This window comes from Lepidochelys kempii, chromosome 6, assembly GCF_965140285.1.
Source record: "Lepidochelys kempii isolate rLepKem1 chromosome 6, rLepKem1.hap1, whole genome shotgun sequence".
NCBI classification, from domain to species: Eukaryota; Metazoa; Chordata; order Testudines; family Cheloniidae; genus Lepidochelys; species Lepidochelys kempii.
Window position 1 is genome coordinate 13326116 of NC_136385.1, and position 11073 is coordinate 13337188.

Below are 11073 nucleotides of genomic sequence, written 5' to 3' on the forward strand. Positions count from 1 at the left end.
CATAAGCTTTTGTGAGCTACAGCTCACTTCACTGTAGCTCACGAAAGCTCATGCTCAAATAAATTGGTTAGTCTTTAAGGTGCCACAAGTCCTCCTTTTCTTTTTGCGAATACAGACTAACACGGCTGTTACTCTGAAACTTAATCATCCTTGTGGCTCTTCACTGACTCCTTCCCAATTTATCACTGAGCCAGGAATAAAATAGTTTATAACAGTCACGGTCCTTCCAGGGGGAGATGGCTTGGCAGAAGCTTGCAGAAGCTCACTTCCTGCCTTCAGTCTTTCACTTTTAGGAGTACTAAATCCACCAAGGGTGCTCTGCTAGATAGAGCCTACTGCGTTCCCAGGACTGTGTTCCGTTTGCAGGGAATCTGGTGTCTTTGGTAACAAGAGGGAGGCTCTGCTGATATGTGCTCCCCTGTGGCCGGTTCTAAGATTCTCTATCGGAACTCCCGCCTCCTGCGCATGGCGTTCCTGCAGCTCCATCGCCAGCAGAGGGCAGATGTATTCTGTGATGTCATCCTGCAGGCAGAAGGTAACCTGAAAGAGGGCAGTGGATTGGTACCCACCTTTCTTGTACCTGGGACTGAATTGTCACCTCTCCTGTGCTTGTGTACATTTCCACAGAATATTAATTACACATAAGTATGTAGTTACATTTTAACATATAGGGCACTGTATGTACGCTCAGCCCTTACCTTGCTGTTTGCAGTGGCTGTTGTATCAGTGGGGACTGTGATACTGATGCGGCCTTGTGTGATAGGCAGCAGTGATGGGCTTGATTTGTTTGGGAATCATAAGTAGAAAAAGGTCTGCACAAAAGTGGAAGTACTTCCAAAGAGGTTTTGCAAATAACAGCCTTCCTACATGGTGCCAGATATCTGTCAGCAGACATACTAAGTGTACATCCTTGCTTGGAACATTGTGAGACCATTTTATATGAACTTCGCCCTCAGCTGCTTCATGTTCAGCTGACAACTTGAGCATATTTTGGTCTGTGAAAGTCTCTGACTCATTAATCAAACTAATCTTGAAGCTTCCTGATTTGTTAAGTGTGGGGGCGATTGTCTCACTAATATTTTTTAAGTGTCTTGTTATTCTGTTGAAACTTTTATTGGGTGACGGGAAGTTTCAAGCAACAGCCTCCTATCTCATTGCATCTATAAGCAAGGTCCCCACTGCTCTACAAAGTTTAATTCTTTTAATATTAACTGGAAGTACTGTCTTTGCTGCTAAGAAGAAGTGTCTTGAGAGTGGCATCCTTCGAATTAGTGAGGCTTCTGACTTTTGCAGATGGTGCACATAGAGTGTGAACCAAGACCCAGGACATGAGAGTGTGTGTGTGTTTGGGGAACATGGCCATGCATCTCACTGTCTTGCTCATACTATATCTTGTTTGTTTCTGTATGTAAGGAAGCTTTTATTCCTTGCTGGCTGGTAGCTTTGGCTGTGTCAGGGTGGAACTCCAGAGAGACACAAACCAGCTGTTCTGTAGCTAGAGACATGTCTGTCAGTCTCTCACTGAAATAACATTTGCCTCAATGTGCCAGTGCTCAGTGTCCTCTTTCTTGGGTGTTTTTTGAAAGAGGAAATTAAATGAAAAATAAAATCCTTCCTTTAAGATAACATTCTGGTTGAAATCTGAAATACTGAAAACTCTGGCAGCATTGTACCTTCCCCTATAGTTCTCCCCCCCTTCTGGAGGGGAGGGTTTGGAGCAACTTCCTGGCTGCACATCACTGCTGCTAGCTGTCTCTTAAAGAATCAAAGAGGGTGCAGCCAAAGTGGCCACCCTTAGAGTATTCCAAGCTGCTCTGAGTAGCAGTGCTAGGGAGAGGCCAGGTTGTAGGTGCTGGCTGGGTTCAAGGCAGCAGGAGAGGCCCCCAGAAAAGTGAATACATTCTCAATAAAATCCCCGCTCCTCCAGGGCAATGGAGGGCCACAGGTCTGTCTGAGTCTCCCCTTTGTGGATAGTCACTAGACTGCTGGATTGGACCCAAATCTTTGGACCCCACATGCTTTCCAGCCCACTGGGTCTGGGCAGAGTCCAGACACTCTAGGTCTGGCCTCTTAAGCATAATCCTGGGGCACAGATCTCATCCGGTATCCCTCCCTGGGATGTGGGACCCTGCAGCCCAGCCCCCAGGACCAGTGTTGAACCACCCAGGCCTCCCTAGAAGCTTATGCATGCTCTCCCCAGAGCCCCACCCTCACAGTGGCTTCCTTGCATAGTTTCTCTTCAGGGACCATGTGCCATGGGATAGAAAAGGAATATGGAGAAAAGCGTGGGTGGCTTGTTATTTTTAAAGGAAGCAAACAGCTTAATTTTATTTAGAGTGGGGTTTGTTAGTTTTATTTGGCTGTCGATGCAATTAACTGGAGCAGTGGAAGGAACCTCAGAAATAAAAGCATCCCCTTGAATTACCCTCCCCCTAGTATTAAATGGAAGCACTGTCTTTGCTACTAAGAAGTGTCTTGGGGAGTGGCATCCTTTGCTAGGGGAGGGGAGGGAAGGCTGGAGAGGGGGCCATGGAGATCTGATCTCTCCACAGACAAAAATGAAACCACATCCCAGCATAAGGACGCCGAGTTAGAGCTGCCTCAGGAACCATAACGCAGTGTTGCCAACTCGTGTGATTTTTATCATGTCTTGCAATATTTGGTGCTTTTCTTATCACCCTGGCTGCAGGAATTGGAAGACAGTAAGAGAATCTTTGCTTTAATTTTTTTTTTTTTAAAGTGTGTTTCTAGCCTTCCTTGTGCTTGTGGAGGAAAGCTTGAAAAAGTGAAGCAAGGACTCCTGAAAGTTTCTGAAATCAGAAGGCAAATAAAAATAACGATTTTAAGCCAATCTCAGGACTTTTGGGGTGGGGTCCAACTCCTGATTTTTGAATTTTTGGGGGTTGGTAATACCACGGCTTTGGGGTAGTTAAAATGTGAACTGCCCTTCTGCATAAGTGAGGTTTATTACTACTGAATAGAGAGAAGCCGAGCCCAACACAGAGTAGGGTTCTTGAAAGGATGCATATTTGGAGACAGGAGCAGCACAGAGCAGGCCAACCCAAACCTAGGAAAGCACCCATTGTTAAAGGGATTGGAACAGGGTAGTAATAGTTAATGCAGTAGCAGAGCCCAGCTAACCTATGACGCTGATGGTCCACTCCTTTGTTTGCAGGAGAGGCTGTACCAGCTCACTGCTGCATTCTCTCTGCCTGCAGCCCCTTCTTCATGGAGTGCCTGGAGAGGCAAATGCCCTCCAAGGAGTGCAAAGTGGTGCTGGAGCTGCGGGGTCTGAAGATCGGGACACTGCGGAAGCTGGTGGATTTCCTATACACCTCGGAGATGGAAGTGTCCCGGGAGGAGGCCCGGGATGTCCTGGCTGCTGCCCGGCAGTTCCAAGTAGCAGAACTGGAGTCGCTGCAGCTGGAGGGTGGGAAGCTGGTGAAACAGGTGCTGGGTCGGCGCTTGAACCGGAAGTGCCTGCAGCCGCCCTGCCTGGTTCCTATCTCTGCTAGGGTTGTGCCGCAAGCCTGCCCTCCTGCTCCCGCTATCCCACGGACATTCCACCCCCTGGTGGCAGGCAAGCAATGTACAGCAAAGCCCCCAGCTGATGGCGGGGTACATGCCAGCAGCACCACTAGTCAAACGGAGAGCGCCAAGTATTGGGCGGCTGTAGTACCTCAGAACGGGGGAGCCCAGTCGGGGATGCAGGGTGCGGTGGCTCCTGTGCAACCAGTGGAGACTGGGAACGTGAGAACCAAGAGCCACTCCTTGGGCTTAGACAGGAGCCTCGGTGTGGGGAGCACACTGGGCAAGGCTGAAGGGTCACAGGGTGAGAGGAGCGCTGAGCAGGCCTTTCCCAGCGAGGGCTGCACCACAGACTGCTCACCACTGCCAAGAAAGATCAAGCTCAGCCGCCTGAAACTGCCGCCTCCCCCCAGTGCCTGTGCCACGAAGGCACCCCCCACTGTAGCACCTGGCAAGACCCCCACATCCATCCGGCGCCTCTGGCGGCAGAAGACCCCAGGCTGGGATGAAGCAGGTGGGCCAGAGCAGGCCAGCCCCTCTTGCCATGGCGGGAGCCTCCCTGTGCCTCCAAAGACCAGCAACAGGAAGCACAGCTCCAGTGCATCGGCTTCTGGCTCAGACACTGCCCCAGAGGAGGGGCATGTGGGTAGTGTGAAGCTCAGGAAGGTCGTCAATGGGAGTTGCTGGGAGGTGGTACAAGAGACATCAGCCAGGGAGCCCAAGGGAGCCCCAGTGACAATGGGAGAGACAGGCACCTCCCTTGTGGCTTCCCCACCCAGCTCCAGACCGCACAAGTTTACGCACTGGCCAGAGCTGCCAGGGACGTGGGCAGCCAGCTCCACTGAGCTGCTGGCTGGAAGGTTGGAGGCTGTGCTGCTTCCTGAGCAGGTGACAGTAGAACAGGGACCTTCAGATGGGAGAGATGGCTGCAGGGACCCTTATGAGCTGGACATGGCGGCATTGGAGCCCTTGAGTGAGAATGAGGAGTTTGGGGACTCAGCGCCGCTGGAGCAGATGCTGGACCTGCTGCTATCAGGCAGTGGTGTTGAGGGCTTGGGCACTGCTGGGCCAGGAGGAACGGCAGGCTGTGCCCCTTCCACGGGCCCATCACATGGGCCAAACATGACACCCATGGGTGCTGCTGCAGCAGGCGAGGAGTGGCATCCCCCAGAGATGCAGCTGTGGCCAGAGTGGGACGACGCAGGGAAGGGGCCCCTGCCAGGGTGGGAGGTGGGGGGTGGTCATTCTGCCCTTAGCACTGCAGATGGGGATCCCCTGGGGCAGTCTGTGAGTGGCCATCTTGTATCCAGGAGGGTACTCTCCAGCGGTCACCACCCCACCTCATTCAGCCCAGTGCCTCTGGCTCCTGCCAGCCCCCAGACTCCTCAGCACCCTTCACTGACAGCTGGCAGCAGGGAGGCTCAGTTGGGCCCACTCCCCAGTGTCCCTGCGGAAGATGGCATGGGGAAAGGGCAGGGACCCTGCACCACCCAGGCTGCTGGGATGGAGACAAAACTTCAGCTTCAGGCACCCTGGGGGCTGCCCCGAAGCAGCCCAAAGCATGGCCCTTTGGACCATCAGCCCCCTGACAGTCCGGAGGGCGACGAGATTGACATCATGGCCGGCGCTGAGGAGGCACTGGTACCTGCTGGCATCACCTGCGTCAGGCCTGACCCCTCCTCGGAGTCTGATGAAGAAGTGGACATTCTGAACTAGTGGCCACCAGGCCTGGTCTATAGCGGAGGGGAAGGGCGTCTAGCCTATGGGAGCCATCACAGCCAGCTGGCCACTGAGGTGTAGTTGCCATAGCTGAGACTGACTGTGGGAAGCTGCTAGTAACAAAATGAATCAGGTTGTTGGAGTGGGGAGCTCTGCAGACCCTGACAGTGGGAAGAGCTGTCCCACCGCTAAAGGGCTCTGCAAGTGGGGGACAGGGATCAGTTGGAGGGCACAGCTGGGGTGAAGCCAGGATGGAGGTGCAGCATCCTTTCCCCTACCCTCCCATTAATTCTCGGATGGGGCTGAGTCATACACAGGGAGGTCACTGAGATTTAAACCAATGTGCTGGTCACTTGATGACGCAGTAGGACTGAGAACGGGGTGGCCCCAGTGTTACCTACTTTGTTGTTGGAGCTCTGCTGACCTCTGTGGTTGAATAATCTTAACGCTGCTTCAGTTCTGCTGAGCAGCCTGTGTTTAGAGGACAGGAGGCTGGAAAGAGAACAGCCCTTCCCAGTCATCTGGAGCTTCCCCTCTGCCTGTGCTAGGACAGAGGGGTGCACATGTTGAAGAAGCCTTTCCTGCTGTCACAGCCCCTGTCAGACCCACTGATATTTTGCTGATGTACAAGGTAGAGATGTGTGGGTGCAGAGAAAGAAGGGAATGAATGGGCCCAGCATGGATGAAATGGTGGAAATATCAACTGGGGGTGGTAGCCAGCACCCCTGTATGTTGTAGAGTCTCTTTAAAGGTGATGCTAACTGTATTCTCTCACAGGTGCTGTCAGATCACACTCCCACCTCCCAGTGCTGGGACCCAGGATAGGCCTTGCCTAATTGTCTTAAGTTTCTTTCCTGCCCCTGTTGTGCATTTAGCTTAAGCTTTTTCCTCTACATTTATGTACATAAACATCTTAACCTTCCTAAACCTGGCCCTGGGGACACAGGCCACAGATGCTGGTGGAGCACCATTAGGAGCTCCTAAAGCTGCAGCCAGGACTCTAGTTTTGCAAAATATCTGGCCAGCAGTGGTACCAGCCTACCTGCCTCAGCTGTGGAGTCATGGCTATCTCAGGAGCAAACTCCACTCCTGCCTGGCAATGCAATAGCACAAGCCACCGTCCCTCATTTCCCATTATCGCACTGCTGCCCCATTAACCTGTTGTGCATCTCATCCAGAGTTGATGGTCTCCTGTTATGATCCAGCTGCCCTCCACAGCACATGTATCCCTCCACTGACAAAGAACACCAGCTCCATAGTTACTTAGTCCTCATCTTCATGTATCACTGTCCTAATGAGAACATCTGTTACCCTTAACATCCACATGTATTTTCACCCCCCTCCCTCTCTTGGGAACCATGTGAACTTTGTGCCATGCTCCCTCCACTTCTCTCGCTGCAGGGATTGGCCCCTGCTCCAGCAGCCCCTTTGGCAATGGAAAAATACAGGTGAAAGCAAGGACAGCCTGGAGTGTGAGAGGGTGGGGCTTCTTTGAAATAAAGAGTTTGTTGGATTTGCCTCTTGTTTGTTCTGCTGGATTGGCCCTCTGTTACGTGGACTGCACCTGCTTTCCTAGCCAGGCAGTGCAAGCTGCCAGGAGCCATTTCCTCCCTCCTGCAGGAGCAGAACACCTGGCAAGACTCCTAACAGAACGCATGAGCATGTCCTTGAGTGGGGCTCTCCACTGCTGCCTGCAAGATGTTCAACATAGGGGGAGGAGGAGAAGGTGCAGTCCAGCTGACCAGCCTGCATGGTGACCTCTGAGCTATCACCCCACCTTGCTGCCACTTACAAAGAGGTTTTTTTAGAAGCTTTATTACAAAAAAGTCTAACCACAAAACAGTGAAAGATGATCTGCTAAGGAAGGCCAGAGGTTGCTTGTGGGAGCAAAGTGAAGAGCAAAACAGAAGCGAAGGACAGAGTGGCGGCATCTGGCCCACCACTCCCAGCAGGAAGAGCTGCAGCATCAGAGACATGATTGAGGTTTGGCCATCGGCTCCCCCCCACTGCACCATGCCTCATCATGGATGCTCCGGTCCATGCAAGGAATGGATGGGTCCTAGACCAGCTGCCGGATGAGAGAGAGAAAGGTGTCAGCCCTGGCTGTTCACACAGAAAAATATAGCCACCTCACTCCTGCACTAAGCATCCAGTCATTTGGACCCAAAACACTGACCTACATTAGCCTTGTTTGCTAGAGGCAGCCACATTGAGGTCACCCTTAAGCCAGTGACAAGCCTGCAAACTTAAGGGGTGACAGCTCCTTGAGAAGAAGGATGGTCCACAGGTCAGTGTACTAGCCCAGCACTTGGATTTTCAGGTATGTTGTGATTCCCTCATATTACCTTTATCTGGGGAGCTAAGCGCTCCCACCACGGGGGAGAGACCACACAGCATGTGGATGGGGTTTCTGCTCAGCAGTTGGAATACAGAGCATGACACTGAAGTACCTGCCATGCCGTGCCTGCTACCTCCTCCCCATCACAAGCCATTTTTGATGGATCCAGCCCCGCTTCCAACTCCAGGAAAGAAGACACTCCACCCTCACAGGAATAGCCAACACAGCCTGGACTAGGTTTTACTCTCTAGGCGTTCTGGGCTTGGAACAGACCGAGGCTCCAACGACAGTGGCATTCTCGCATCCCTAGCACTAGCCTGCCTTAACTGGACACGCTGAACTTGTCAGCAATGTGCCCTATAGCAGATATTTGATTAGACACAGGTACAGAAATGACCACAGCTGCATGGAGTCGGATCTTTTAGTGAAAACCATGTGTTTCGGCTCCCATTAGCCCTGCAGAGACACCACCGCTTAGAGAGTGCAAGCTGGACTCTATTCTTCCTTGTGCATTATCTGCTGGCCCTGATGCTAGGGCTTGGCTATGGAGGGCAAGGAGGTGGCTCAGGGGTCGTTCACAGTGTAGTTTGCTCTGCAAGACCTTTATGACTGGCCATGATACAGGAGAAGGAAAGAGCCCAGCTTGACTTGGGGACCCCAGGTGGTGCCGGCAATTAAAAAAAGCGCAAGCTGAGGGGGTTTGTGCTGGAGTCAGACACGGATCTCAACCGTACTAATTGTTAGTCACTTCTCCCCTCCTCCCTCTGATTTACAGTAGCCATCCCTTCTGCTAGTCCAGTCTGGGATAACTCACCTTGGTGTAGCTCTGCTTTAGACCAAGCTGCTCTTAAGCATGTCAGCCACCTTCTCTGGCTCAGGGAACTTGAGCTTGCGAGGTGGCCCTTTCTTAATGCCGCTCCATAGCTCCACCACTGAAACCCCAACAACAAGGTAGGGGTGGTTACGTGTGGGATGCTACCTATTGGTTTCTATTGTAGTAGACCCTGGAGACCCCCACTGAGCGAGATATGGGGCCTGTATTGTACCACGCGCTGCACAGACCTGCCCCCAAGCGAATTCAGGGGCCTCAATGTGCAGCGCCTGGTACAGACTCCCACTGACCGAGTTCAGGGTCCCGCCAATGTACCAGGCACTGCACAGACAGCCCCCACGGCAATTAAAATCAGGGGCCTGCACTGCACAGGCCCCTAGTGAGGCACTATCTCTGCCCCACAGAGCTCTGAACAGTCAAAGAGTGTGAGAAAGGGATAACATGCCTTTAGGAACCTAATCATGAAGTAGCTCACCGCATGAGGAGCTCACCACATCAGCCTGTGCCAAATTGGGCAATCTCACAAAGCAACGTGTGGGCATCCCTACCCCAGGGTACAGTCACCCAGGCACTTTTCCTTGGCACTGCCCTGTCCTGGCTCTCCCGTGCCGCCTCAATCATTGCACCCTGACTGAGCACTGCTGTACAGAAACTCCAGCACTTACTTCTTCCATCCTCTTTCACCAGGGACACCTCAAAGCTGTTCCTGCGTGGTGTCTCGGGGTTGATCTCCACCACCACGTTGGCAATGGTGCGGCGCAGCGCCTGGCTCACGGCGTCGGCATTGCGCCTGTAGACTTGTCAGCTTTTACTGCGGGGGAGGAGGGAGTGATGGGGGTCAGCAGGGCTGGCGATTCTGCTAGCGGGCCTCTTGCAGAGGAGTTAGCTGAGCAAACCAGCAATGCCACACTCTCAGCACAGCCCAGCCTCATCCATGGCCACATCCCCCAACTCAGTACCTGTGCCCCTGCCCCCCAAACCTGCTCCCCCTCTGGAATTGTGTCTGACTGATTCCCCTGCAGATAATCCTCCCCACAGACAGGTCCCCTCCTGCCAGCTATTGGCACCCATCCACCACCTGAGCATCCCTGGTGCCTTCCACAAGAACATAAGCCTGCTGCGGCTTAAAAACACCCACCCTCTTGCACCGACCAGGACTCACCAATGCTCAATAACCACCCGGGGTCCAGGCCCCTGACTTCCTTCGCCCCTTAACCTCTTTGGCAGTGTATTGGCACCACCATTTGGCTTCACATCCTCAGAGTTCACAGCCTTTGCCTCAGGCTCCTTTGCCTTCCTCTTCCTCCCTTTGGGGGCCATCGTGCTCTGGGAGAATAAACAAGAGTCCCTTACCATGCATCTCTGGTATTTTTCAATCCAGATGGAATGTTTTTGGAACAGATCTGCTCTGGCTCAAACAGGAGTTAATCCAGGGAAGTTCTCTGGCCTGTGTTATTCAGAGGGGGATCAGGATACATGATCACAGCGGTGCCTTCTACCCTTAGAGGCAGGACCGCAGGCCCCATCCACGCAGCCACAGAAATAACCGGGGGGATGGGGGAGTGGCACAAAGTGTAGAGACTTTCAAGGGACAATGAAAACCAAGAGGCGGGCGGCGAGAGGACTAGAACAGCAAGGGGTGGGGGAGATAGGGCAGGGTCAAGGGGCACCAGCATGTGTTTGCAGGGCAGGACTGAGGGACACCAACAAAGCGAAAGAGGCGATGGCTATGACTAGATGGACCAGGAGACAGGGCGGACTCGAGGCGCGTTATCAGCAGGGCGTTGGTAAAGCACCCCCCAGCACCTACTTCCTGCAATTGGTACCAGTAGCGTCTTTCCTGAGCACCCCAGCGTTGGGGGTCTAGGCGGAGCAGCTCCCCCGCCCCAAGCAGTGGAGCCCAGACACCAATGCACCAGCCCCCCCGCGAAGGACAGCACAGACATGGGCAAATGAGACCTCCCTAGAGACAGCCACACAACCTACCTCCTCCCCAGCAAGGGCACAGCAGTGAACCACAGCGCAGCCACGCGGGCCCGCCAGCCAGAAGAAATGGCCCTGCTCCCAACCATTTGAAGCCACAGAGAGGGGGAACAGAGGAAAATAAAGGTGGGGAAAATAAAGGAGCAGCAGCTGAACCAGCCTTGCCTATGTCCCCGGTACAGCTGAGCGTGATCGGAGCCGCTTCAGGATCCAGCCAGGACAGTTTTGTAATGAAGACACATGGAGCGGTTTGTACTGCACAGCCTCCCCCCCACAACTTTCTGCAGGATGGTTCCTGCCCGAATTTGTTACACAACGTTCTAAATATTAATGAGGCTTCTTTGCAGCCAATCAGAGCTCAACCTGGGCTGTTGAGACTCGGTGTCTGCAGCAGGCCTGGGCCTAGCTCAGCTGCCCCTCCCCTCCCCGCGCAGTTCCCAAAGTCTCCTCTGAGACTCCAGCAACATGAGCGTGCAGTGCTGCAAGTGTCCCGCGGGGACCTCGGTGCCGTGAGCTTTCCTACAGCAGTGCCAGCAGGGTCCTGTCCCAACTCCCGAGAGCTTCCTTACAGCAGTGCCCATCAGGGACCTCAGCACTGTGAGCTTCTCCACAGCAGTGCCCAGCCCAGACCCATGGAACATGAGTTTCCCTACAGCAGTGTCCAGCAGAGACA

The 11073-nt window shown here is 53.4% G+C and overlaps 2 protein-coding genes across 2 annotated transcripts; one reads left to right on the forward strand and one right to left on the reverse strand.

Moving 5' to 3' along the window:
• The first annotated feature begins 408 nt into the window (after positions 1 to 408).
• On the forward strand, positions 409 to 5244 carry BTBD18 (BTB domain containing 18). The gene is made up of 2 exons (XM_073346752.1): positions 409 to 535; positions 3176 to 5244. The coding sequence occupies exons 1-2, from the start codon at positions 409 to 411 to the stop codon at positions 5242 to 5244; spliced, it is 2196 nt and encodes a 731-aa protein (XP_073202853.1).
• Positions 5245 to 6920: 1676 nt separating this feature from the next.
• Positions 6921 to 10486, reverse strand: SELENOH (selenoprotein H). The gene is made up of 5 exons (XM_073346756.2): positions 10404 to 10486; positions 9580 to 9743; positions 9083 to 9228; positions 8400 to 8517; positions 6921 to 7315 (listed from the first exon to the last, which is right to left on the reverse strand). Exons 2-4 carry the CDS (start codon positions 9735 to 9737, stop codon positions 8417 to 8419), a joined length of 405 nt encoding a protein of 134 aa, XP_073202857.1. The 5' UTR covers positions 9738 to 9743; positions 10404 to 10486; the 3' UTR covers positions 6921 to 7315; positions 8400 to 8416.
• Positions 10487 to 11073: the final 587 nt, after the last annotated feature.

Excerpts from the sequence above, each read along its gene's own strand:
- BTBD18 (XM_073346752.1), top strand. The coding sequence starts at position 409 with ATGTGCTCCCCTGTGGCCGGTTCTAAGATTCTCTATCGGAACTCCCGC. Across the intron at positions 536-3,175 it reads TGTCATCCTGCAGGCAGAAG|GAGAGGCTGTACCAGCTCAC; the intron begins GTAACCTGAAAG and ends CTTTGTTTGCAG.